Genomic DNA, 25,707 nt, shown 5'->3' on the forward strand with positions numbered 1-25,707 from the left:
TGTCAGACTCGAGATCGACTTAAAACTAGAAGTTGTAGTTTGCATTAGTGTTGAATGGACTGCATTATATTGAGGGGTATGTCTAATGTAGTATAACATCTTTCAATATGTGCAGTCCAGTACAACAGCACCACAATATGACCTCAATAATAAACATGAAGTAGAATTATTACCTTTCAAAACTGAAACATTTACATTTCATAACAGAATTCATGGCAGAGAAATCACATCAGTTTGTACAGGTGTAACTAATGAAGGGCCTGCTGTTATATAAAACAGTCCTGACTTTTTATTTTATTAATAAAAATGTAACCTTGAAAACTAACTGGTTCTGACACTGAAATGAATTTGGTAGCCGTCACACACAAAGAAAAGAAAATCCACAGTATCTCTGATAGTAATAAGACTAATAATGCAGATAATATTGTGTATTGTGAGTGTATTTATCCATTACTTATCAGATAGCAGAAATTAAAACTAAATTACAAGATAAAAAATGATAAAGGCAAAAATAAAGGTGTAAAAATGAAATAAAGGTCATGTGAGCTGTATGTTTGGTGGTCTAATAATGGCTCTCAGGACCACAGTGTGTCTTTTTTTATGCATTTATGCATACACGCTAAACAAATGAGATGTAACGTGTTAATTAGGGCTCATCAGAGATGCAGGTTGATTTTTTTGAGCAGCTGGTTGCTTTAGGTAGCCATACACATATGATATGTATCAACAAAATATTAAATAAGAACTTTTATTGGGTATCAAAATGTATTTTGAACTTTATTTTCACCACTGGCTTTCTATGCTCACTTCAGTTTGGGTGTCTGCTAATTATTTGGAGTAATTTTCATACCAGCAGTGACAATGTCACTGATAATGTTTTGTTTTTTTGCTGTTTGAGGTTTGTCAAAAAAAATAAAAGCTTGTCAATATATAGGGTACATAAGAATATAGGGTAAAAAATATCTGTGTCCCAGTAAATTATGGACTCCAGCTGCACTGTACCAGTGTCCCTCTCTCTCTCCTGAGGCTGCGTCACCATGGCAGCATGGTGGTTGCACCTTATTCCCCCGAGCCTCAGTTCTGCCATAGTGACCTGGAAACTAAATGTCACTGTCTCACAGAGGGATCTCCCTGTAGACAGTAATGTCCATTGTCCCCAATACACACACGCCCACACACACACACACACACACACACGGACACATGCTGCTAATGGCCTCACCTTGAACCTCCACAACCTGTCACCGTACAGTGCCAAAAGACATGCATGCACATATGTATGTGGGCCTGAAGAGGAAGATGGATGCACACACGCTTGATTCTCACATTAAAACGTGTCACCTACATTAATGCACACACACATTTTTTTTTTGCTACATGTCCCACAGCCAATTAGAGTAAAGGTTATCCTCATTCCAGCCAATTAAAATCAGTGCGATCAGGTGCGGCTTGCAGATTGGTTCACGTGAACTTTGTTTTGTGTGTCTGTGTGTGTGTGTATTCCATCCTATATTTCTTATGAAATATTCATTGATAACTGGACTTGATAATTAGTGGTGTGTGTTTTGAGACCTGAAGCGTCCTAATTATATCGGTGGTTATCATTTTTGCTTAGCCCATATATTATCAAAGTATGATTAATAATGTTGTCACATTATTCACTATTTAATTAGAATGAATGTGATCTGTCACGTGACCCTCGTGCTACTACGGCCTGGAGAAAAAAACAACAGCTGATTATCAGTTAATTATGTCCATATGTATGATCATACAAGTGGTAACAGCATTTTAGGTTCTGTGTATTGTCATTATAACACAATTTAATTTAATTGTCACCTATAATCATACAGTAGAGTTATATTCAAATGTATTCCCATAAGCTACTATAATTATTTGGACTATAATAAGACGGTAATGAGAATATAAAATGTTATTATGGTGCTTATAATAGAAAATAAGTCAGTAAAAAGTATTTTTAATTGAACTAAATATGTAATAACATCCAAAATAACAATAAGAACATTCCATGTGCCTGAGATACTCCCTCCAGGTTGGGAGTGAGTCGCTTCCCCAAGTGAGGAAGTTCAAGTATCTCAGGATTTTGTTCACGAGTGATGGGAAAATGGAGCGTGAGACGTTGTGCCGGACTGTTGTAGGGAAGGCTCAGCTCTCAGTTTTCCAGTCCATCTATGTTCCAACCCTCACCTATGATCATGACCGCTAGAGATAGGGTGTGGAGCTCGGACTTCCATGGGGAGCTCAGAATAGAGCCGCTGCTCCTTCGTGTTGAAAGGAGCCAGTTGAGGTGGTTCGAGCGCCTTCCTCTGGAGGCGTTCTGGACACGTCCAACCGAGAGGAGACCACGGGCCAGACCCAGAACCTGCTGGAGGGACTATATAGCCCATCTAGCCTGGGGATGCCTCAGGATCCCTTAAAATTAAAGGAGGCGTCTGGACGTCTGGAGCACCTTCCTAAGAAAATGGATGGACAATAGCAATAATAGCAATAATGACGACAGCTATAATATTTATTAAGGATGGAATCAGGCAGTTAGGATCATCGTGGCCTGAGGATTGAAGCCGTTCCTCATTCTCTCAGTGCTGACCCGGTGTATCCGGAACCTTTTTCCTGATCTCAGCAGGGGTTCGGATTCTCAAAGATTCTTCTAGCCAGCGGCATCTTGTATACGTGTGTTCATGCTTTAGGCAGAGCAGCACATATCGTACATTCAGCTAAATGAACCACCCTTTGCAGGGCCTTGTGAGCTCGCTGTTTCCGTTCCCTGTCAGGATGCGCTCGGTGGTGTAGGAGGTGAAAAAGCCTCCGCCTTGCCTTTCTCATCCAAGAGTCAGTATGCAGTGCCCAGGTAAGGCCCTCAGTGATGTGGACACCATGGTACATGAAGCTACCTCCACGAGGACCAGTTGATATTCAGGGGGGTGTAGTTCCTTCCCCGTTTCCTCCCAAAGTCATGAAGCATCTGTGCTGGCAGGAAACTTGACAAACTCATGGTACATGGTTACAGACATTAGAGTTTTATGGAGAATGATGAAATCATTGTTTATTAACTTTCCAGCAATGCATTTTACAATATACTTACAACTATACTTAGCAACTTACGGCCTGATCCCACCAGCAAATTATCAAAGTCTGGCAGGCAAAACACTCACCGTGGCATCGCATACCCGTCCCCGGTGGGATCCAGGGGTTACCGTGAAGACCCCACTAACTCTAATGCAGGCAGATCTGGGTGTAATCTGAGGTTGACATTGCTCAAAGCTCCTTCCAGTCTCTTTTTAAGTTACCATTTAATGAGAAATGACAAATGCCGGTTCATTCAGTTTACACAAACAAAAGTCCAGTTTAAATTCATGCTGGACTGGCAAAACTGGAAGCCGACCCAATTACGTGGTTTCTTTTCGCCTCTAATATGGTAATATTTTATTTAATACACTATCATGAGTTAATATTTGCACACAGGAGACTTTGTTCTCACAGCTTTGGGATAAATCTCCTTTACTGCAATGCAGTCTGACACTTAATCACACATGATTGATTGCTTGCTTAGTGTGATGAATTTGTTTTTGATTGGGCCTTAATACAATATTTTTGCTCTCAGGCTATTATCCCGTCACCGTGTGTGTAACTTTAAACCTAATGCATTTTGTCTGGGGATTATTGTGTTGCTACATTGTGTTATTTAGATAACAACACGTTTTCTCTACCTGCATTGTACCATCGGTAGATTCAAAAGAGTGATTTACTTTTTGTGTTTTGGTTGAAGGTACTATGTGGCCTGATGTTTATTTATGATGTGGCGTTTACGGGGGTTTGGGGTAGTTACTGGGACCAAAGGCACGGCGGCAGTCACATATTTGCATGGTGTGTCGGACACTGTAGGAGACTTCTAATAAAGACTTTAACTGGAAGAGAAGAATGGACCTTTGCAGAGAACAGAGGGATGGCAATAGGCTAGTGGAAAATGTGTGTGTGTGGAGACAAAAACCCAAGGCATACATCTCAGTTGTGTTTTTCTGTCTCTGTGTGTTTTGTGAGTAAGAATAAAGCAGAGCTGCGCTTCCAGTTAAGGTTAGTTTGAATATCAAAGAGGAGCCTGATGGAGAACACCTGAGGCTAATAGTGGGTGCAGTTATACAGCTAGACATTTGAAGCCAGCCTTTCCCCTTTGTTATTTGTTTATTTGTTCTGTCATTTTCTTGTTTTTCTGCCATTGATTGTGTATGTACAGTACCTGTGTTTGTCCTTTCTTCCCTGTTCCCTGTTGTTATTTTTTAAGACATCTTTAAAGATGTCGCGGAGATATAGACATCACGTAGGAAGCATTAACGCATGTTGTCTGCACATATGGACACCCGCCCTCCATAACTTCCCCATAAGGGGATACCTAACAGTCATAAGAGTCTGCTGTCATAGTGTCATAAATAATATTTCCAGCAGTGAAGGCCACAGAGCGGTAACAGCTGCCACTGGAAACTGAATTTTCTATCTGTCAAGTCATTGGCTCAGTGTGTCCGGTATGATCTGCGGCATCCGAGGGAAATTTTTGTCGCCAAGGTCACAGAAGGGAAAATTGATAAGTTCTATTTCTATGAGTATTTTCGATTTCTACGATTTAAAAAAATATTATTAGTGGAATAATAGGTCATAGCAAAACAAGCCAAAACATTGCAAAAAATGTTTGGTGTGCATATCTGATGCATAACCTCCACAGCACAGGTCACAGTCTAATGAACGCAAAAAGACAAAGACAAATTATTATTCTAGAGAGAAATAGAGTTCAGACACATCTTGATGTTGCATTGCTTCTTTGACACTCTTCATTCCATGGTGTTACTCACCGTCACATACCGCCACTTCACCAGAAACCCCCAAAAATAAAGGTCAGAGGTGGAAATGCCTCAAATATCCCTGGTGTGATTCTATGCAGATGACACCCCTCTCTTTATTGTCTTATAAAAAAACCTACAAGTAACATATTGATTGGGAAGTAGAAAGGTAATGCCATGTTGTATTAGAGTTAATGATGCTTAATTAATTAATAATCCTCTCGTGTACTCTTGACTATATTTGGATAAAGCTAGTTAAATGAAGCATGCACTGACTTACACCATTTTTCAGAAATATGTTTCAAACCTGAAAAAAATAAACAGGAGCAAAACTGTCTTGAAAAATCTTTTTTTCTTTTTTAGTCAGAATTATTCATATTCACATCAGGAGGGCAACTGCCTCGCTGACTCGTTATTTTCATTACTGAATTATCTGCAGGTTATTTTTTTTTTTTCAATTAAACTTTTAGTTGGTGACCTGGAAAGTAAATGTCACCGTCTCACAGAGGGATCTCCCTGTAGACAGTAACGAGACATAAAAAAGAATCTTCATCTTCCCATCCTCATCGTCTTGTTTTGTTCAACCAAAAGTCCAAAATCCAAAAATATTCAGCTCATCTGAGGAGCTTACTTTACTTATTTTACTGTTATCTTTTAAGTGACTAATCATTTCAGCTCTGACTGACCTCATTCCACCAGAATTACAGGACGTTCTCTCACACTGCACTGCGAACGCTCTCTTAGAAATTGTATAACAGCGATTTGCTTTGATTTGAATCCATAAAAGCATTTTTTCACACCCCAGTACTAAAAACTGCAGCACTCTCTTTAAAAAAGTGAGCTCCGTTCTCCCAGTAGTGTTCAGAACAATTCCTCAGCGAGGCTTTTGGGCCGTGCTGTGTTTTTTTTTTTGTCGTCATCATGTCGTTGAGCTTTAATTGACTCAACAAGGATTTAGCAGTCCTCTAATGACACCACTTTGAGGACAAAGTCACGCTCATTAGTTCCCAATGATGCTCGATTCACGTTGAAATTTGCCAGATGTGCTTAGAGTTTAGGGATATTTATATTTGAAGATCCTTCATCACTGACTGTTTCTCTTCTGCAGTCTTTTGTCTTTTCTTACATGACTAACAAGCTCTGTAGTTAATTGAAAGCCACTTTCTTCTTAAAGGCCAGGAGCTATAGTAAAAATAGATATACAGATATATTTGGCCAAAGAAAAAAGGAGAAACCAACAAAAGGTGAGATGAAAATACAGTATAAAGGTCGAAAGAAAAGAAGGGGGTGGAAGGGCGTGTCTGTCCAACCAGCGGACGGCGTTGGTTGCTGGGGCGATAGGCCACGTGAGCCGGTGATTAATGGACGTCGTGCGAGGTGGGCCGTTAAACGGTGTGGGATTAGAGGACACGTAGCGACCGGTGGCCCCACCGTTAACTGGGAGCGCTGATGCTGCCCCTGCTCGGCACGACCTCCGCGGCTTAGCTGGGCTTTCATCTGGCTGAGGGCTGCAGCCGGAGGAGGAGGGGGGAGGTGATGGGGGAGGTGATGGGGGAGGAGGAGGAGGAGATGGGTTCATAATTGTGGAGATGTCAACAGATAGTTTCTGTGTTTGCAGTGGCACCTACCAGCAACGTTTGCTGATAGGCGCCGTGCGATTGGCTCGAGCGGCTAAACGCGACAGTAATGAGTTTTCATGCTGATGCTTCCACAGCTACACACACACACACACACACACACACACACACACAGATGCACACTGTGGAAATACAGATGCAAACCTTCCTTTTTTTTTTTTTTTTTGCTTTTTCCACAGAGGGAAATAAATTACCTTTATCCTGTGTGTGCACGCGTTTCTTTTTGTCCTCTTTTGTGCTTCTGAGATTCAGATTCAGTCTTTCATTCGAGACCCCCGTGCTCTCACAGACAGGTGTCTGCCTCTGCACAGTGCAGGTGGGGTTTGCCAGTGTGTGTGTGTGTGTGTATGTTTGAAGCTCACATATTTGAGTGTGTGTGGGGCATCCATGGGTCATTTATGCTTATGAGTGTGTTTCTGCAAGCCCACTGCTGTTCTGTGGTTTATTAGGATGCTGGATATGAGCTTTGGGGTTGTGCATGGTGCTCAGCACCGCTGAGTCGTGATGACGTGTGTGTGTGTGTGTGTGTGTGTGTGTGTGTGTGTGTGTGCATTTGATCTGCATTTGCGTAAAGTCTTTAAACAATGCTTTCTAGTGTCTGAATGTAAATTTAGTGTCTGAATGTAGATTTTTTTTAACCCCTATTGTCACATCGCTTCCATTCATGAAAACTTGATGTTTGTGAATTAAAATGAGAGAACAGATTTTATTTAAATTGTTTTATGTAGATTTTAACAGAAGAAACAAAGTTGGTGTCGCTTCAGTTTTTCTACAGCTCTGTATCAGCCTGCAGACTGTCGCCAAGGTCACAGAAAGAACAATTGATTTGTTCTTCTATGAACATTTTTTCCACGATAAAACAGTTTTAGGGGAATAATAATAATAAGTCTTTTGACCGGTCACAGTGGAATAAAGGCAAAAATATTAAGAAAATTGATATTTTTCTGAATGAAAGAGAGAAATAGAGTTCAAACACACCTTGATGTTGCGTTGCTTCTTTAACTCTTCATCCCGTGCTGTTACTCAGAGGGTCAGGGTGGATTTTTTTGTGAATTTCATAACCATAATTTCCCTCTCTGTCTCTTCTTTTCCCTCTGCAGGCATTTATTCGTCCGTTCCGGGAGCACCACATCGATCCAACCGCCATCACTCGCCACGACTTCATCGAAACCAACGGCGACAACTGTATGATTCCCATCCTGCCGCTGGCTTACATGGCCTACAAGTTCCTCACGTACACACCAGGTAGCACACCAGCATACATGTTTAATTTCCCCACATAGTGAATATTTCAAGTCACATGACTGCCTCCTTATCACTCCCCATGGCTCTATAATATGTCCTTAATCGCTCCACACAGATCTGATATGAAACAAACACACGTTTCCATCCTGTTTCCTGCCGGTGAGGCTTCTACTGGCTGCTGCTTTTCCTCGTGAACCATCAGCTCTGATATTAGCATGACGTTATCAGATTTATTTGTATCTTATTTTGCTGGAAATTCGATCTCACCCTCTCTGCACAGAGGCAGCAACATGGATGTGATCCCTCACCGGCTTCCCACCCAAGAACACTTGCTGAAGTGCAATGCGACCGTGAGGACTTTAGAAGGTTAACTTTGAAATCGTAGCAGTGACTTGATGTTGCAGGAAAGGAAGCACGGACTGAAGCGTGTCCAGTGATCATGGAAAGGCGCGGGGCGGTCCCGTTGGTAATCGTGTGCGCTGACCCTTACAAGTGCAGGGCGCGAGGGGAGGGACCGGAGGAGGAAGATCAATGGGAACAACCTGCTGTTGAAGAAGCGACATCTCACCTGTACGGTGGCCCTGAAGTGCAAAACACAACAGCAAATTCAAAAACACAATAGCAAATCATAAAACACAATAGCAAATGTAAAAACACAATAGCAAATTCAAAAACACAATAGCAAATTCAAAAACACAATAGCAAAACATAAAACACAATAGCAAATGTAAAAACACAATAACAAATCAAAAAACACAATAGCAAATTCAAAAACACAATAGCAAAACATAAAACACAATAGCAAATCAAAAAACACAATACCAAATGTAAAAACACAATACCAAATGTAAAAACACAATAACAAATCAAAAAACACAAAAGCAAATTCAAAAACATAATAGCAAATCAAAATACACAATAGCAAATCAAAAAACACAATAGCAAATAAAAAAACACAATAGCAAATGAAAATACACAATAGCAAATCAAAAAACATAATAGCAAATCAAAAAACACAATAGCAAATCAAAAAACATAATAGCAAATCAAAAAACACAATAGCAAATTCCAAACGGAAAAGGTAGGTACCCTCGGGTGACATGAATCGTCGCTGATTGGACTGGTGGTCTGTCCTTTGAACTGGAAGGACGTGGTTTAGATGTTTTCAAAATATGAGCGCTGTTAACTTTCTGAATTTGCTGTTGTGTTTTTTGATTTGCTGTTGTGTTTTGCACTTTAGGGCCACCGTACACCTGTCATGTCTGCACTTTGACTTGAGTCATGAGGTCGACTGACGGATTGAGAGGAGGAGGGAGGAGGGTTGATATCCGTTAGCTGAGGGTTAGATTGAATTCTTTGAGGTTGAGCTTGACTCAGAAAGTCAGAGCTGTGTCAGTGGTCATCGTGAGGAAGATGACAGAAAGAGTCCAAAGAATCTTGGGGTTTAAAGTCGATCCACCAGGATGAGTTGGGCAGAATGTGAGACCGACTCAGGCACTTCTGATGAACTTTGAGAGTGTCTCTAATTCTCCTTGATCAAGCGTCAATAAATAATACAGCATAAGACATCAGAGGCTGCTGAACACTTTCTTCCCTCCTGACCATTGACCTTTGACTTCAGCAATTTCTCTACAACAATATGGTTTCAGAATGAGTCCTGAAAGGAAGTTTTATACTTCAGGACATGGTGCAAAGTGGAAACTCGCAAAGGTCAGCTACTTGTTCGCAGCAGGGACCGGTGAATGTGGGGGTGAGGGAGGGGAGATTAGAGGGGAGAGAGAGCAGCACTGAGGTTTGCTCGTAGGTGACATCCACACCTGTCATGTCGCACACCGCAGGGAGTCAAGAGGTCACGAGACAGAGACAGAAAGAGAGAGAGACACGGGAGGGACGCGGCGACATCCACACCTGTCATGTCCGCACCTCGAGAGGTCACCGCTAAGAGTTTGAGGCAGAGGGTCGAGAGTGCACGGAGAAGAGAGGGAGCGAGAGAGCGCGGGGGGCGGAGGGTGACGGAGGGTCATGCAGCGGTAAGATGACATCTAAACCTGTCATGTCAAGCTCCTCGCTGCGTCGTGCGGTCACCAGACAAAGACAGAGACGGAGGTGGACGGGGGAAAGCTGAAAGCCGCGAGGCGACATCTCCAGCTGTCATGTCTGCACTTGAACCGGGGTCAAGAGATCGCTGTTTTAACCAAAGAGAGGGAGCGAGGGATGGAGGCGGACAGAGAGAGGACAGCTGTAAGTCAGACCGACAGAAAGGACTCGAGTGAATAACAAGAGTTAGCTGTGTGACAGACAGCAGAGTCGTGTTCGGACAAGACGGACGTGAAGCAGACTTTCACAAAGCAGGTGTCGCCGGCTCAATTAGTGCCGTTCAGACGACGGCGGCCGACACACTCCAGCCTGTTTTCATGCGTCATGTCATTTGGAGAATTGTCGCGCTCAGCTGCTCCTGACACATTTGTCACCTGTCAGCTCACATCAGCACTGACACCATGAACCTGAAGCCAGTCTCTTCTCCGAGCATAGCTTCAGGTGTAATCCTGCATTTAGGAAATCTAATTAAATACTTGTACCCGGCTGACAAAGATGCCTCCGGTTCACATTTTTCTTGACAGTTGTGAGTGTTTCGGCTGCCTTTCAGTACAGCCCGGCACACTGTGTGCTAGTTCACTGGACATGAGAAGTAGCAAGAAAGCCCAGTGCCAATGTCAGTTTGTTCAACCAGGCAATGAATGATGAGTGCTGGGTAAACTATCTAGCTGCTTGAAGCAACATTGCACAGAATTTGGTATTTTTCCAGTTACCACTGTGGTAAATATGAACAGCTGCACTCGTGTATTTGTCCTGATTACATAACTTATGATCAAGAACCAGCGAGTCGACAACTTTTGCTTACAGCCAGACATCAAGTCAGGTCAACAACACAAGACCTGATCCAGCTAATGTTACTGACTCGTCTCTCTGGGTGCCCCTTTGTGAGATGATCGGTATGTTTCCACATTTGTTTGCTACATTTTGTCTGATTCATGATGCAGAGATCAAAATGAGATGGTCTCTTAAAGACCTCTACTGTCTTTGTATTTTTGGATCTGCTTTCAGTCCTTTTTCTTTGCAGCCGTGCAAGTTAATTCTGATCTGAAAGTGATTACTGATCAGTATTAATAATGTAACTTTTAGTTCTTTTCTCTGCTTCATTAGTAAATTCAGGTTTAGTTTTGTGTTTGAGAATGAATTCATCATTTTTTCTCTCTTATCCTCTGAATTCCAGTGAAAATCACTCATAAAAATGAAATGGGGTCTGTATACACAGATGATATTTACCACTTTAATGCCATTTTTATACAGTCATATATATTTCCTCCTCTTTTTAAAGTCCTACCCAACTGAAACATCGATATCCAGGCACCGTGAATACATGAACAGAGGTTAACTGTTGTATCCAGGTGTCAGAAATATCATCTCACTGTCAGCTGTGGATCCAGGAGCCGAGTCTCAGCCGAGGTCTTCTTGTATTTGTGAAGCTGAACAGTTAAAATTTAAAGTGATGCAGAATAAACAGAACCTGTCACACTGTGTCTCAATATATATATATATATAAAGGTCTTCTCTTGTATTATCTCAGGCTAAGTGCTGCTTCTCCCTTAGGTTGAGGTAATTAAAAGTCATTATTTGATCATTTCCAGCATTGTTCACATAAATTGAACAAAACCTTTGATTTTTAAAAAAAATCTAATTTCTTTTCTCTCCTGTAAAAACTGTAATTCAAATCTAGCTTTCATCCAACCGGTTCACAGCTTTGACTTGACCTCTTATTGTGTGACATCGTGGCCCCTGGATCCAGTTTCAAAAGAAAACGCATCACATTAAAGAAAGATGCACTCCGAATCCTGCGTCGGTGTCACTTTCTCACAGAATTCCCCAGACGCCAACTCCACCTTCATCTGAATATCACGGGAAAAAAACCATGACGCACATTCTGTCCCGTCCCACGGGGCCTTTGTAGGAATGATTAGAGCACGAGAGAGGGACTGCAGAAGTTGTTTAAATATTAAAAGGTAAAGTGTGTGTGTGTGTGTGTGTGTGTGGGAGTTGCTTAGTAAAGAACAGACAGAATTTGAAGGGTCTGATTTTCTCGTGTGATGGCACACAGCGGAGTGAAGAGTCTCACCCCTGACCGACTGAGTTAAGTTTTCCTCTTGATGCCCGCGGTGCCGAGGTGAAAAACATCCGCGTCGTTTGACTGATCTCGACTCGGCCTCTGTGATTTTGGCAAACGGTCTGTTGCTTTTTCACAACACGTCGTCACTGCTCGCCGTCTTCAGGACCCTCTCCCCTCATCATCATCATCCCACTTGTCTGTCTTTGTCCTCCCCTCCACTCCTCTCCATCTCTCTCTGTCTCCTGTTCGTTCCTCATCCTCCCCCTCGGTCCCTTCATCTCTCTGAGGCTCCTGCTAGCATCGTCTCTGTGGGAGTACTACGCCTTCATGCTGGCCCTGTTCATTACACTAAACAGTTTGATCAATTATTCTATTAACTTTACTCTTTCTTTCTTTCTTTCTTTCTTTCTTTTCTTTCTTCGCTCTTTTCAGAGGCCTTGGCGGCGTCCTATCCGTGGGACTGTTATGTCTTCGCCCTGGCGGTTTTCGTGACGCTGACCAATCAGATTCATAAGTGGAGCCACTCCTACTTCGGGCTGCCGCGCTGGGTCACGCTGCTCCAGGACTGGCATGTGGTGTTGCCACGGAAACACCACCGCATCCACCATGTCTCGCCACACGAGACGTATTACTGCATTACTACAGGTAAGAACGAGTTAGTGCTGTCAGCGCCGTGCCAATCTCACAGTAAGATGACATGTTGCCTTTATTTCAAAATAAGAGCACACTGTTGCTAAAATAAGAGTAACATAAACAAAATCAAACATGTGTTATGGAATTTCCTCTCCTTAGGTTACACAAGGTCACGTGAGGGCCTTGACGTCCTCACCAGTATTAATTGTTTGTCTTTGACTGGATGCCAGTCTATCTCAACACTGAGACCTGTTGCTGCCTTCATAGACATAATAGATAGCTGCCGTTGACGTTCCAATCTGCGTAAACAGACATCTGTGTTACAGGAATTTTAAAGAAAAACCCTTAAATAAGGAGGATCGGATTCAAAGCATCAAAGTTTGCAACACACTAAAGGGGTTACAGAGAAAAAGGCTCCCTGAGGAGCTCTGACAGTTGGTTCTTATACATTTTTCTAAAGATGGTTAACAGGCAATTTGCATATAAAGCATCTAAACCGTTTTCTTCAACATATCCCCTAATGAGTATCCAGTATGTCCCCGATCTAGATGTCACCTCTCTGACCTGTCCCTGGGCCTCATTCTGTCCTGAAATCCCTCTATTCATACATTAACCTGAACTTTACCTTATCCTGCCAGTCTCAGGAAAACAGCAATAAAAGGAAGTGCCCTCAGGACATGTACAGTAATAAAGGAACAAACATTGTATAAGTTAAAACATCTAACTAGCTGTGTAACCCTGATTTTTATGACAATCTGTGTCTCCAGACTAGAATATGCTGACAATAACACCTCCATGGGTAAAGACATTCTCTGTGACTAATTCTGGGCGTGAAGTATATGTGGTGTTATCTTTGGGTTTAGAGTCGATCCACCAGGATGAGTTGGGCAGAATGTGAGACCGACTCAGGCACTTCTGATGAACTTTGAGAGTGTCTCTAATTCAATAAATAATACAGCTTAAGACATCAGAGGCTCCTGAACACTTTCTTCCTTCCTGACCTCACCATTGACCTTTGACTTCAGCAATTTCTCCACAACAATATGGTTTCAGAAAAACAGATCAGCTGGAGAGGGGCCAACACTATTCATGTAGCTGTTTTTCAAAGGTTAGAAGTTGATGCTTTCCGGTCTCCTAAACCAAATGAGCTCTTTTTCTTACTTAATCAATAATCAGCTTTAATTCAAAATCAGAAAATCACAAGTTGTTTTCATTTAAAAAAAAAAAAACACAACTTCCACTTTAACTTGAATCAGACTTGGCACATGTTTAAATGTGTAAAAGTCACCGTGACCGAGTCGCTCCGTCCTGTCGACTCTTCTGCGAATGTTCCCCCCCAGAAGAGTGTGAGAGCTGCTGCTTAATTACGGTGATTGTATGTGACCCACATTGTTCTGACGAACAGTCGTGTGATCGTCGGCAGCTCATGTGAGAAAATATGATCTTTGAATTTGAGTGAAAAAGTTGGCGTGAACTTTTTCCTCCGTCCTGCTGATGGTGATTTCAGTATGAGAGGGAAAGGTTGGAGAAACAACACCTCCGTCAGGCGCTTGACTTTTGAACACCGCCAGATGTTTATCAGTGTGTATGTTGTGGGGCGACCATCTTAGATCACCGTAATCGAAGCTGATGACTGATGAATCATTTTCACTCACGATTCTTGACAGATTGGAACAAAATGGCGGGCCGTGTCTGTGTTCTTATAAATAACTAAAAGTTCTGTTTGTGCATGTGTGTGTGTGTGCGTGTGTGTGTGTGTGTGTGTGTGTGTGTGTGTGTGTAACAGATCCACATTCGGTATTCTGTGTGCATCTGGGTGAGAGGGAGAGAGGGAGGGAGAGAAAAGAGGGAGGATACACAAGGGGGATTCAGCTTGTACGTCACCCTGCGCCCCTGCGGACGACAGATGTGTGTGCTTCAAGTGTGTGTGTTTGTACACGTGCACACTCGTGTACATCTGCATACTCGAGCATCTGTGTGTGTGTGTGTGGGTCTTTTTGACCTCCTCTTCGGTTTCTAACCTGCGTGTGTGTGTGTGTGTGTGGGAGGTGGTGGGTTGGTGGCGGCAGTCGAGGGAGGGGGGCCCACAGGGGACGATGACGGCCCCCCCACACGCTCCCCTCCTCCCAGCCTGGCTGCCTGGGCCCGGGCTTGGATTCCACTGGGGCTCGCCTAGCTGCCTTTGTGTTCGCCACCGGCTGACAATCCCCATGTATATTTAATGCTAACCTGCTGTCTGTTCTAACAAATAGGACTTCACAGGCAGAGGGGTGATGGAGGGGTGGAGGGGGAGGTGGAGGACAGGGGAGGAAGGGGAGGCGGGAAGGGCGAGGAGAGGGTGGGAAGGAAGCAGGGATTTGGAGGGGGTACCAAAAAAAAAAAAAAAGTCTAGGGAGAAACCCGAGCGAGAGAGAAGAGGAAGAAGAAGAAGAGATGGAGGGAAAGAAAGAGAAATCAAACAAAACCGCTGGCTGCTTCACCGTCTTCCAGCAGAGAGAGGGTCGCTGGAGGGACACACACACACACACACACACACACACACACACACACACTCTCACACACACACACACAGACACACATGCCCACAGCTACTGTATAGCTTGCACCCTATGCAAACACATCATGGGTGGTGGTGTGCGAGCATCAGACAAAGGTAGCCTGAGTACACACAGCCCATGTCGATGTCTCTATTTGCTTCTTGCTGCCTGTGTGTGTGTGTGTGTGTGTGTGTTCTCATCTTTTCTTTCTGCATTTGTGTGTGAGCCCAAAAAATAAAACTGCATTTGTGCGAGCGCTTTATTCTACATACGGAGTGTGTGTGCGTGTGTCTTTGGTAATAATAGTAGAAAGGGTCTTTTATCTGGAATGTCAGGGGACTGCTCGGCTGCTTCTGAAGCAGCGATGCTTGTACATGTGTGTAACGTGCTCAGCGTGTGTGTGTGTGTGTGTGTGTGTGTGTCGAGACTATTATACAGTCATGCATGTATGCATTTGTACATGTAAATGTACTTTGGCCTGCAGCCATGTATAATGTATTTAACTTAAACATACAGTGGATTTGTTGCTATTAAAATTCTGTAACTACAGGAACCGAGAATCTGGAAGTGTGTGTGTGTGTGTGTGTGTGTGTGTGTGTGTGTGTGTGTGTGTGTGTGTGTGTGTGCATTTCTGTGTGTTAGTCGGGGCTAAGGACATCTCCTGGGAACATCCCCTCATCTCTCCACCCCTCTGAAATCTAGTCTGAATACAATGATGAGGGTGAGACGGGAGGTTAGATGGAGACAGAAGAACAGAGGATCGGGGTGCAGGAGGGAGGAAATACGAGGGAAAGATGGGAGACAATAGAGGGAGGAAGGAAGTTTAGAAAAAAAAATCACAGTCCTGAATGTTTGGAGGGGAAGGATGAAGGTCAGAGAAGAGATGGTTGGAAGCAGGTCAATACGAGCCGGCGTCGGCCCTGTGGGGTGCTGCTGGAGCGACCAACACGGCCACAAACAAAACAAATATCTAAATACAGTAGCAGAATCCTTTCAGGCCTCCGAGTTCATGCACTGATCTGTCCGAAACACTTAGACCTGTACATCAGTGTCATCCTCCAGGTCATTCCACAACTGTAGAGTGTTCAGCTGACAGCACTGTCCCGCGGTGTGCCGGGGTTTTATAATTGAGCAGGACTCTTTAACTTTCCTCCGACTGTGTGGGAATCCGACGATTTCACATCGCAGATGACGAACAGAGGCGTTAAAACACGAGACTAATACACTGAAACCACCGGAGTCGATGTTTGAAGTGGCAACTGCGAGTCGTCTCTGAAGGAAAAGTCCGGATTCAGGGACAGCCTGAGCTAAAAACTACATTCGTGGTGCCCAGAGGATGAATCGTTAGTGTCAGAAATCTCCTGGACTTGTTTTGATACCGACACTTGTATCAGAAATGCCTCCGATACTGCAGAGAATGCGGTATCAGGTACCGGTGAGATCAAGCCTTCTGTGTACTGATCCGATACCCTGAAACGGGGCCCATTCACCTTGTTTTTCCCAGAACTGAAGTCATGACCTGACCTAGTCTGACTCTGTTCGGCTTACCCTGATATTCTAACCCTAACCAACCCAAGCCGTCGGCCATGTGCTCAATCATACATTGGGTCTAACAACTGGAGTAGGATACAGCTGTGAAAACATGATGTTCTGACTTCCTGTCTCCTGTTTCCATGTTTCCTCTCATCCCAGGTTGGTGTAACTATCCTCTGGACCAGCTGGGCTTTTGGAGACGGATGGAGCGATTGATCCAACGAATCACAGGGCAGAAACCGCGATCCGATGACATGGCGTGGGCCAAGAAGACCGACAGATAAACACACAAACGGGGGTGGATGGATGGATGGATGGGTGGACGGATGGGCGTGCAGATGCAAACGCATAGAAATAGAGATGGATGGGGAACACACACACACACACACACACACACACACACACACACATTTTACTCATGTCCTTGTGCTTCTCGCTTCTTTGCTAAAGAGCAAACATTCAAAGAAACTGTGTCGACGGTTCGAGTGTTTTCTGTGTTTGAACGTAGGAGGTGAACGCATTGCAGCCGATCAGCTTGTAGTCCTGTTTAACCAATGAGGTGGTGGTGTTGGTGGTGCGTAGTTGTAGGAGGTTTCTGGAGGATGGGCTCTCCAGGAGTGACACCACGCTGCCTGTTGTTACACCGCACACATACACACCTGTGGAGGTTTTTTGATTTCTCGGTGTCTGTTAGTGTTTTTGACTTTTCGTTGAAAGCCCCTTTTAGAAACCTCACGGATGTTTGTACACACAAGAAGGTGAAAATCTGATGACTGTGTGCTTCAGAATCAAAAACCTAGACCGTGATGAACTCCCCTGTGCTCGAGGGAAGACGACCCAGATGAGACACAGGTTTGATAAAAACACTGTAGCTTCCATCATAACTATTACAGCACTGATATTAACATGTTGGCTGCAGAACTCTCCAGTTTTGTTTAGCTGCTAATAGAAGTTTGTGTTCATCTTACGTGTGCTTTGAGAAATAACAGAACTTTTCTTGTGTCTCGTTGATCTTTACGTTCAGAACGACGGCCTCATTTCTTCTGTAGTTTTAGGAAAACACTTCTATACGAAGTTTCTACATGAACATATTTACTGCGTTAATCATCTCGAAGCCATTATGAGTACATCTCATTGGAAGTTGTATTTCACTTGAATATAGATGAGTTCGATTAATTTGCACGAGTCATGAATTAGTTCTAGTAAAGAAGCATTTAATCTTTTTATGCTAATTCAAAGAGGCGGTTATTCGTTGATTCTTCCGATATTAAATCTGAAGGAGTCCACTAAACGTTAAAGGAACAGTGCTGCCATCTTTCCTGACATACAGAAGGGACACAGCTGAACCTGTAACTGGTGATTCAGCACGATAAAGCATGTTAAAGCTCGTTAAAGCTCGTTAAAGCACGTTAAAGCACGTTAAAGCACGTTAAAGCACGGAATAGGACGTTTTTAACTTCGGTTACAGAAATTGTTGACATGTGGGGGAACAGCTAGCCTGGCTCTTTCCAAAGATCCCAAAGTCCACCTACCAGCACCTCGAGCTGATTAAGCTTACTTCAAAGTCCAGTGTTAGTGTTAATTTAATTGCCTCTTGTGCATTGCAGTCTCCTCACATCACCCTCACCTTCCTCGTGTAAAGGAGGAACGACACTTTAAGGACCCTGTTTAGATCAGATTTGTATTTTTTTGTTCTGGGCTACTGTAGAAACATGTTTACACATGGCGGCCTCTATTCCACTGTAGATATAAAAGGAGAATTTTAATATATTTATCATCATACGTGCATGAAAACATAGTTATAAATATTATATTCCATGTTTACCTTATTCTGAAAATAGTCCCCAATTCTGACACACTGCACCTTTAAGCTAAGCTCACTAATTAACACGTGTCTCATTAGTTTCATCCATAAATAAACATGTTGTCACCTTTGGACAGAGCCGGGCTGCTGTCCTGTCTTTGTGCTGGACTAACTTTGGTGTCAGAAAGTGAATGAGCGCATGGTAAACAGTGTTTGGAGGAAGTGTAAGATGAAACAGAGAGAGTCTGGCATGTTTGGATGGCAGCTTGATGTTCATGTATAAGGTGGTTCATCCTTTCTGTTCGTGCACCTGCAGACAGAAATCCATCCAGCAGAAGTTCGATGTCTGAGGCCACAGACTGCGTCCTGTATGTGTAGTTAGCATTAGCTTTTCACCTCCACTTGGGATGCTCAGCGGAGGGAAAGCTCCTTGTCACGTTCTGCATCAGTAGGAATTTTAATTCCACCACCTAAAGCACTTCCTAATCATTTTTAATCCTCACCGTGCCCAGAGTAAACATTCGCAGGATTTCACGAACAGTTGCAGTCATCGAAAACCATTTTTAGAAAATCACGATTCATCGCATCTCGGATCCTGTCGTATAGAAAAAGACAGATCTCATCAGCACTTCTGCAAGATGCTAATTGGTGCCGCCAGCTGCCCCACTGTGCTGCTTATTCGACTGCAACTGTAAATAGGAAACAGAAAAAAAAAAAAAGATGTGTCACCGAACCTGCAAACCTAAATCAGAGATCCGCTGAAGGAAGGAATGCACGACAGCGTCAGCTCGTGGCAGCTTTCTGTTCGCTTAGAAGATGTCTCTGATTTCTGTTTCACGCGCTGACACGTGCACTCTGTACTAGTCCTGCTGCTTGACTTGTAGTTTATTTCTAGGCTGTAAATCCCTTCAGTCACAGGTCAATGATTACAGCACTTTATCGTTTTACTGAATCAATGTCTGAAAAATGTGTCCTGCAAGCTTCTGTTCACTCATGATTACACATACAGGTTAAATCTAACACACACACACACACACTCTCTCTCTCTCACGTTGTGTTCTGTTGTTTTCTCTCTGGCTTTATAATTTTCTATTTTTTTATGAATGGATCGAGCCTTGTACAGTATAGTTGAATTTTGACGTTCCATCTTGCAGCTCAGCGCTCGCTGCTCGTCTTGCCTTAATGTTTTTAAATCTGCTCTTTGAGTTAAATAAAGGTTTATTAACTCCAAACGTTCACGTCGCCGGTGTGATAATTCTTTCTAACATGAAAAGCATACGTCTCATTTATCTCTGCAGGGCTGTGAGCCACGCTGCTCCGAGGATTGAAGGGGCAGTCTCGGTGTCACATTATTTTCATGCTGTTTTGAAAGACCTCCATTGGCGTCTGAAGAAGAAGTTAAAGAGGCCTGTTGATCTAAGAATATGTGCAGACAAAAAAAAATGAGAACACAAAATGGGGACATGTGGGTAAAGGATGTGCACTTTTCATTAATCTTAAAGCATGCTTCTGTCAGGGTTAATGCAGTCCCTGGCTCAAAAGTTTCATTTGCAAGGAATACAAGAAGCCTGCTGAACCACCAGCGCCCTCTAGTGTCGGGTTGACGTTTCTACTCTGGCTGCATTATCCATTTCACATCACAGATCTTTAGATAGATGATCTGGAGTCCACGGCAAAAGGTCGGAAGGTCACCCCCGTTCCGCTTTCCGTCCCCGTCTCCCGACCTCGGTTCAGTGAATCTCAGAGAGCTGCCTCCCCAGAAAGCAGAGCCCCTGTTGGGGGTGCAGATGCTGCAGAGGCACCTCTGGATCCTGCTGAGAGCCGGAGGCAGGACCAGTGCCGGGGAGGAGGGAATGGAAGGTAATTAGAAAGGAGAGAAGACAAGGACAGGGAGGAGAAAAGAGGGGAGGAGGTGCAGAGACAGATGATGGAATGAAGAGTGAAATATTTATTCATTTAATATTTAGCTACATGAAGTTAGTATTTGTTACAAGCTGGTAAAGCTGATGAAGATAACCAGCATCATTGGACTAAGTGATGCTGTGTCAGAGTGAACGCAGCGTTTTTTTAAGTTGGTTCAACTTTAAAACGTGCGTTCCCCTGCTGCCTTAAAAATGTGACTTCACTGAAATTAGGTTGAATAATTAGTTCACAGTTGTCTTGAGTTTTTTCTTTTTCTTTTTCTTGAGTAACCAAACTTGGGAACAGTTTACAAGAGTAGACTGAACGAACAGCTGTTCAGTCACAATCACGTATGCTTTCCGTTTTCGTCTTTCTCGGTACGACGAGTCGACCTGAAGGACTTCCAGCTGCTGTTGGAGGATTGTAAGCAGGATTAAGCAGCACGGAGGTCTCAAACTAGGAACAATCATGTTTCCTTCCAGATCATTTAAAGTCAACAATAGTTGACGTTAGAGGAACTGGTGTGTATTTTTAAATGTTTCATTTCATAATTCACTTGAAATAAATAAAACTTTGATTTTACGTCAACTCGATGAGAGAAGATGAGTCCAATAAATTCCTGCGTGATGTTTTACGGTCTAGGTCATGTAAAAGTTTCATATTAGACAATAGAAATTTACAAAGCTACAACTAATAAATATGTTTGAGAGAATCCGGATCAGGATGATGATGAGGATTGTTGTCTGAGGCTGCACCTTGCAACTTGCAATGACAACAACATGTTTTTTTTAGCAGGTCTAGGACCAAACAGAGCTGAGACTGATGGACGTATTTGGTCTTAACCAAATCATGGGCTATGTAAAAGTCTGACATGATGATGATAGAGGAAGAGTTTAGGAATCCCCACAGTTGTACACCTCAGAGAGGGCCATGCATGTGTACCAACTTTAATGACGATCCATCCAAAAGTTGTTGAAATGTTTCATCAGAAACCAAAAAAAAATACAAATCAGGCAAAACTAATTTAGACAAATCCTCTGACGACCATGAATGTTGAGACGTGTCAGTCTGGATCAAAGGTGGACGGGCTGATTTCACGTAGAAATCACTCACAAACCAATCACTGTTCAAACATTTGGATTAAATCTGGATGTTTAAACAGATTCAGTCAGATTATTGGTACCCTCTCTACATTTGACTAAGAGTTCTGGGGACGGGGGGCGTATAAGAAGTAACCCTAGGTTAGCAGATCACACGTACAAACACAGAGACACTGTCCGTTGTACCTGAGTGCAAACGTGCACACACACACACACACACACACACACACACCGGGGGGTGTGACATGTTGCAGAAGTCTTGCTGATCTCACACGTCTTCATATAGCTCACAGTAAGAGCTCCTTTGTCATTCCCACATTACTGCCATCACTTCCACTGTTACACCCAGCGCTAACAAGACACACATGCAGCTAGCCTTCTTCTTCTCACACACACACACACACACACACACACACACACACACACGCTCCCTCTCTCTCTGCGTGGTGGTGACATATTGGATCTCACTATGCTGATGTGCTTGGCTGATCAGTGTCTCATGCTGATAGCTATTAAAGTTTCTATCAGACACACTGAGACGCAGGGCTTGATGGCAACACTTGCAGCAGTTAGACGCAGGGACATGAATCTGCAGCTTTTAAGTTGATAATTCATTCAAACATAAAAGTTCCTTTAGCATATAGATATATGTACACACACACACACACAGGTCCAAAGTTTGGACACATCATACAGGGTGGTACTGGAGTGCATGGTGCTGAAAGCTGTTTCTAATATTCTTATTTATGTAAATAAAATATTAGAGACATCTCTCAGTACATGCAACAAACTGTAACTTTTATATTATAATTAATTATCACATGCAAACTCATGTCTGCAGCTGTGCTACCTGTGAAGGCCTGTGTCTCAGCATGTCTGATGACAGAGTTGTGTGGGATCTAGTGGCATCTAGTGGTGTTCTTTCAGATTGCAACCCCTTTCACTCACCCTCCTCTTTCTTCGCGGTCATGTGGGAAACCCTGCCTATACAGGGCCTGGGCTTAGTTTGTGTGTCCCGGACTACCGTAGGAACAAGGTGATTCAACGTGGTGGACAATGTAGAAGAGGACCCGCTGTGTGTGTCGATGTAGAAAGTCAGATTATGTTTCATTTCTGTCATATTATATGAACGGAGTGCCCTCACTCTTGGACCTTTAAGGTTAGGGTCAGAGCTGTGGTTGAAGTTTGAGATAAGCAACAAAACCACAGACCGAGTCTGCCTCAGGGAAAAACAGGACGGTGAAACGAGGAATGAAGCTCAGCTATGATGTGATGTTGTGATTTTGACGTTACCTTTAAATATCTGAGAACTTATGTGAAATAACATGAATACATTAATAATGAAAGTTCTTCTACAGATTGACTCCATCCTTAAAACTGGCTCCAGTCTTAACTCTAAGTAAAACTCTTAGGACCGATAGCTCAAACCAGTCTTGGGCAGCAGAGAGAGGCAGTTAATCTTCCCTTCTCCTCTTTATTTGTGAGATGTTCTCCCATGTGTTGACTTGATGCAATAAAAAAAGAATATATATAACTCTGTACTTTTCATCTGCTTCCGATCCAGACTTGAGGTTCTGAGGGAGGAGAGATTCGTCCCAGTGTGGTCTAATGTGGATTTCAGACCTCGACTTGTTTCTTGTGCGGCTGCACGTGACTTCTGTCAGGGTGCGAGAACGCCGCGATGATTCTCGTTAAGATCGAGGTGTGTTCACACCCTCGGCATTATCTTTCCAGTGTGTGCGTGCACACCTTAATGCATACGACAATGTCTTTGTCTTTTTTTTAACATTGTGTGGATGCTGGAAAGTATATGAATCTGTGTGTTTGAGTGTGTGTGTGTGTGTGTGTGTGTGCGCCTCACCTGCAGGTGCTCATACAAGTGAGAAAGCCAATTATGAGAGCTGACAGACAAGCAGTGAGGCATTAGAGACTTTGTCTCTTTCATCACACAACCTGCAAAATCATTAAAGCTTTCCTCGCAGATCTCTTCAACCAAATATCCAAACATCAGAGATTCCAGATATGTGAATCATCGTACATGAAGGATACGTCTGCAGATCAGTGCTGTGGCGCTCCAGATCGGTCTTGGTGTCAAGTCCACTTTTCTGAAGGTCTCGTCTCGGAATCGACTGCATCTTTACTCGTCTTGTCTCGATCTCAGACAAAGAGGACCCAGGACAGTAAAGACCACAACTGAGCATCTTTAATCAGCCAAGCCATAGTGTCATAAATAACGTGTAACTTTACAACATTTTCTTTGAGGGGAGCCAGCTCCTGGACTTGACATGGTCTTGATCCCTCAAAGTCTTGGTCTTGATGCACTCTGGTCTTGGTTTAAGTGGTCTTGACACTGCTGGTAATATTCAAGAGCAGCATGTCTAAGCCTCTTTTTAGTCTCGACACCCTTAAAAAATAAAATAGCCTTTTATTCTTCTACTTAGTTCTTTTTAAACTTACCTTGTAGTTTCTTAATTACGAGCCTCTGACAAACAGTTGAGATGTTCATTTACAGGAAAAGTTCAGTTTAAACAATCTGCATTTTTTTTCTCCATTGACGTGAAAAAACATTATTTTTTAAGTTAGATAAAAGTTTAAAATGTTAAATATTTGAACAGAAGTCTGTTCTTTGTTGAACCAGATCAGACTTCTTTCAGTTTTCCTGGGTGATGGATCGTCTTTCGACAAACCGCTGACTTGTTTTCCAGTAAGTCCAGATACACCCCTGGGAAGAAATCACACCAACCGCTGGGATTTTATTTCTGAGGTTGAGTTAAGTACGGTGCATTTTTCAACAAGATAGAAAAACGAGTGCTGTGTTGATGTTCTCTTGTTTTACAGTAAGGCATTTAAAGGAGACCACAGCTCGGATACCTCAACCCTCCTGACAACTTTAGGATGTTTCTGAACTTTCAGCATGCCAGCAGACGAAAAACAAAGAAGTTTTCTCACACAGCTTTTCCTCTCACACACTGAACCGTACATACAATACATGAGACGTCACAGCGTCTGTCTGAAAGCTGCTGTAATGCCACCTGGTGGTTGTGTTCAAAACAATAACATGAAACATGAAATATCTATATAATGTACACTCACACATGTCAACAAAAATCAAAGATAAATATCATATCATGGATAAAAGAGGTGTGTAGAATGTTTATTATACAGCAATAACTGTAAAAATGATACATTAAACTTCATAATGTTATATTAATTAACATTTAATACATGTTTTATTCCCATTATCTAGAAAATACATCTTTTATGTGTCTATTTTAACAACATATTACTCTAAATAATTAACATATTAACGTTCATATTCAAAATAATTCACCACACATCATGCCATGAGCCCAGAAAGCTTTCTGCATTGACCAACTTCAAGAGATCAGTGCTATATGTAGTTTTAGTACGAAAACATATTTTTATATTGTTATATTTTTCCAGAAATGTATTTTAAGTCATGAGTTCACTGCTTCGCGTGTAAAAAGATATAATATGTTGCTAGTGAGCTTCAGGGGTGCTGGTGCTTCTCATGTAACTCTGAGAAAATGAATAAACATATTTCCCAAAATGTAGAATTATGCCTGTGAGGGTTTTTGTCCAATAACACTAAAAAGCATAAAAACAAAAAGAAACAAACAAGGAAAGAAAAGAAATGTGTAAATATGAATCTATAGAATGAAAAAGAAACGGATCATCAGTGCAGGATGCTGCTCATTCATCACCACTATTAGCAGGCGCAGTTATTTATTACTGTTTACTTTGTCGTCAGCACAAACAGCTAAATATGTCAATTTAAACAAACAAGCGCGACAGCTTTGAAACAACACGCCGCTCGTACCTCGAGCCTCTTTTGTTAGTGTGTAAACAGTTAAATTAGTCTCATCTCACACTTCTGCTCAGCAGTGCAGGGGGTGAGCGTGACAGGGGCGGGGGCGGGGGTGAGGGTTTGAGGGGAGGGTGTGGTGGAGGTGGGGGTGGAGAGCCAGGGAGCGAGGGAGCAGGGTGGGAAAGTGGGCCTTCACTGGTACCATGGGACTTGGTGATGAATAGCTGACACAGGACTACAGGGACCCGGGCACTGTCAAACTGTCATACCACTCCCACTCATACACACTGGGAATGCTAATTAGAGACGTGCATTGTATACGTGTGTGTGTGTGTGTGTGTGTGTGTGTGTGTGTGTGTGTGTGTGTGTGTGTGTGTGTGTGACTGATGTTCTTACGAGTTCGAGCTGTTCTCGTGCCATTGGCGACATGACCGAGGAGCCAGAGTCAGAACAAGTTATCAGGAAACTGTTTATG

At 42.9% G+C, this 25,707-nt stretch overlaps 1 protein-coding gene across 1 annotated transcript in view; it reads left to right on the forward strand.

Moving 5' to 3' along the window:
• Positions 1-17,166, forward strand: part of si:ch211-212o1.2 (transmembrane protein 189) — a 38,753-nt gene extending 21,587 nt beyond the window's left edge. The window contains exons 4-6 of the mRNA XM_027272532.1: positions 7,585-7,729; positions 12,327-12,539; positions 16,757-17,166. Coding sequence (XP_027128333.1) covers positions 7,585-7,729; positions 12,327-12,539; positions 16,757-16,881 — 483 coding nt within the window. The 3' untranslated portion in view covers positions 16,882-17,166. The remainder of the gene's footprint in view (positions 1-7,584; positions 7,730-12,326; positions 12,540-16,756) is intronic.
• The last annotated feature ends 8,541 nt before the right edge of the window (positions 17,167-25,707 follow it).

The sequence above is a fragment of the Larimichthys crocea genome, chromosome XXI (assembly GCF_000972845.2).
Source record: "Larimichthys crocea isolate SSNF chromosome XXI, L_crocea_2.0, whole genome shotgun sequence".
NCBI lineage: Eukaryota > Metazoa > Chordata > Actinopteri > Sciaenidae > Larimichthys > Larimichthys crocea.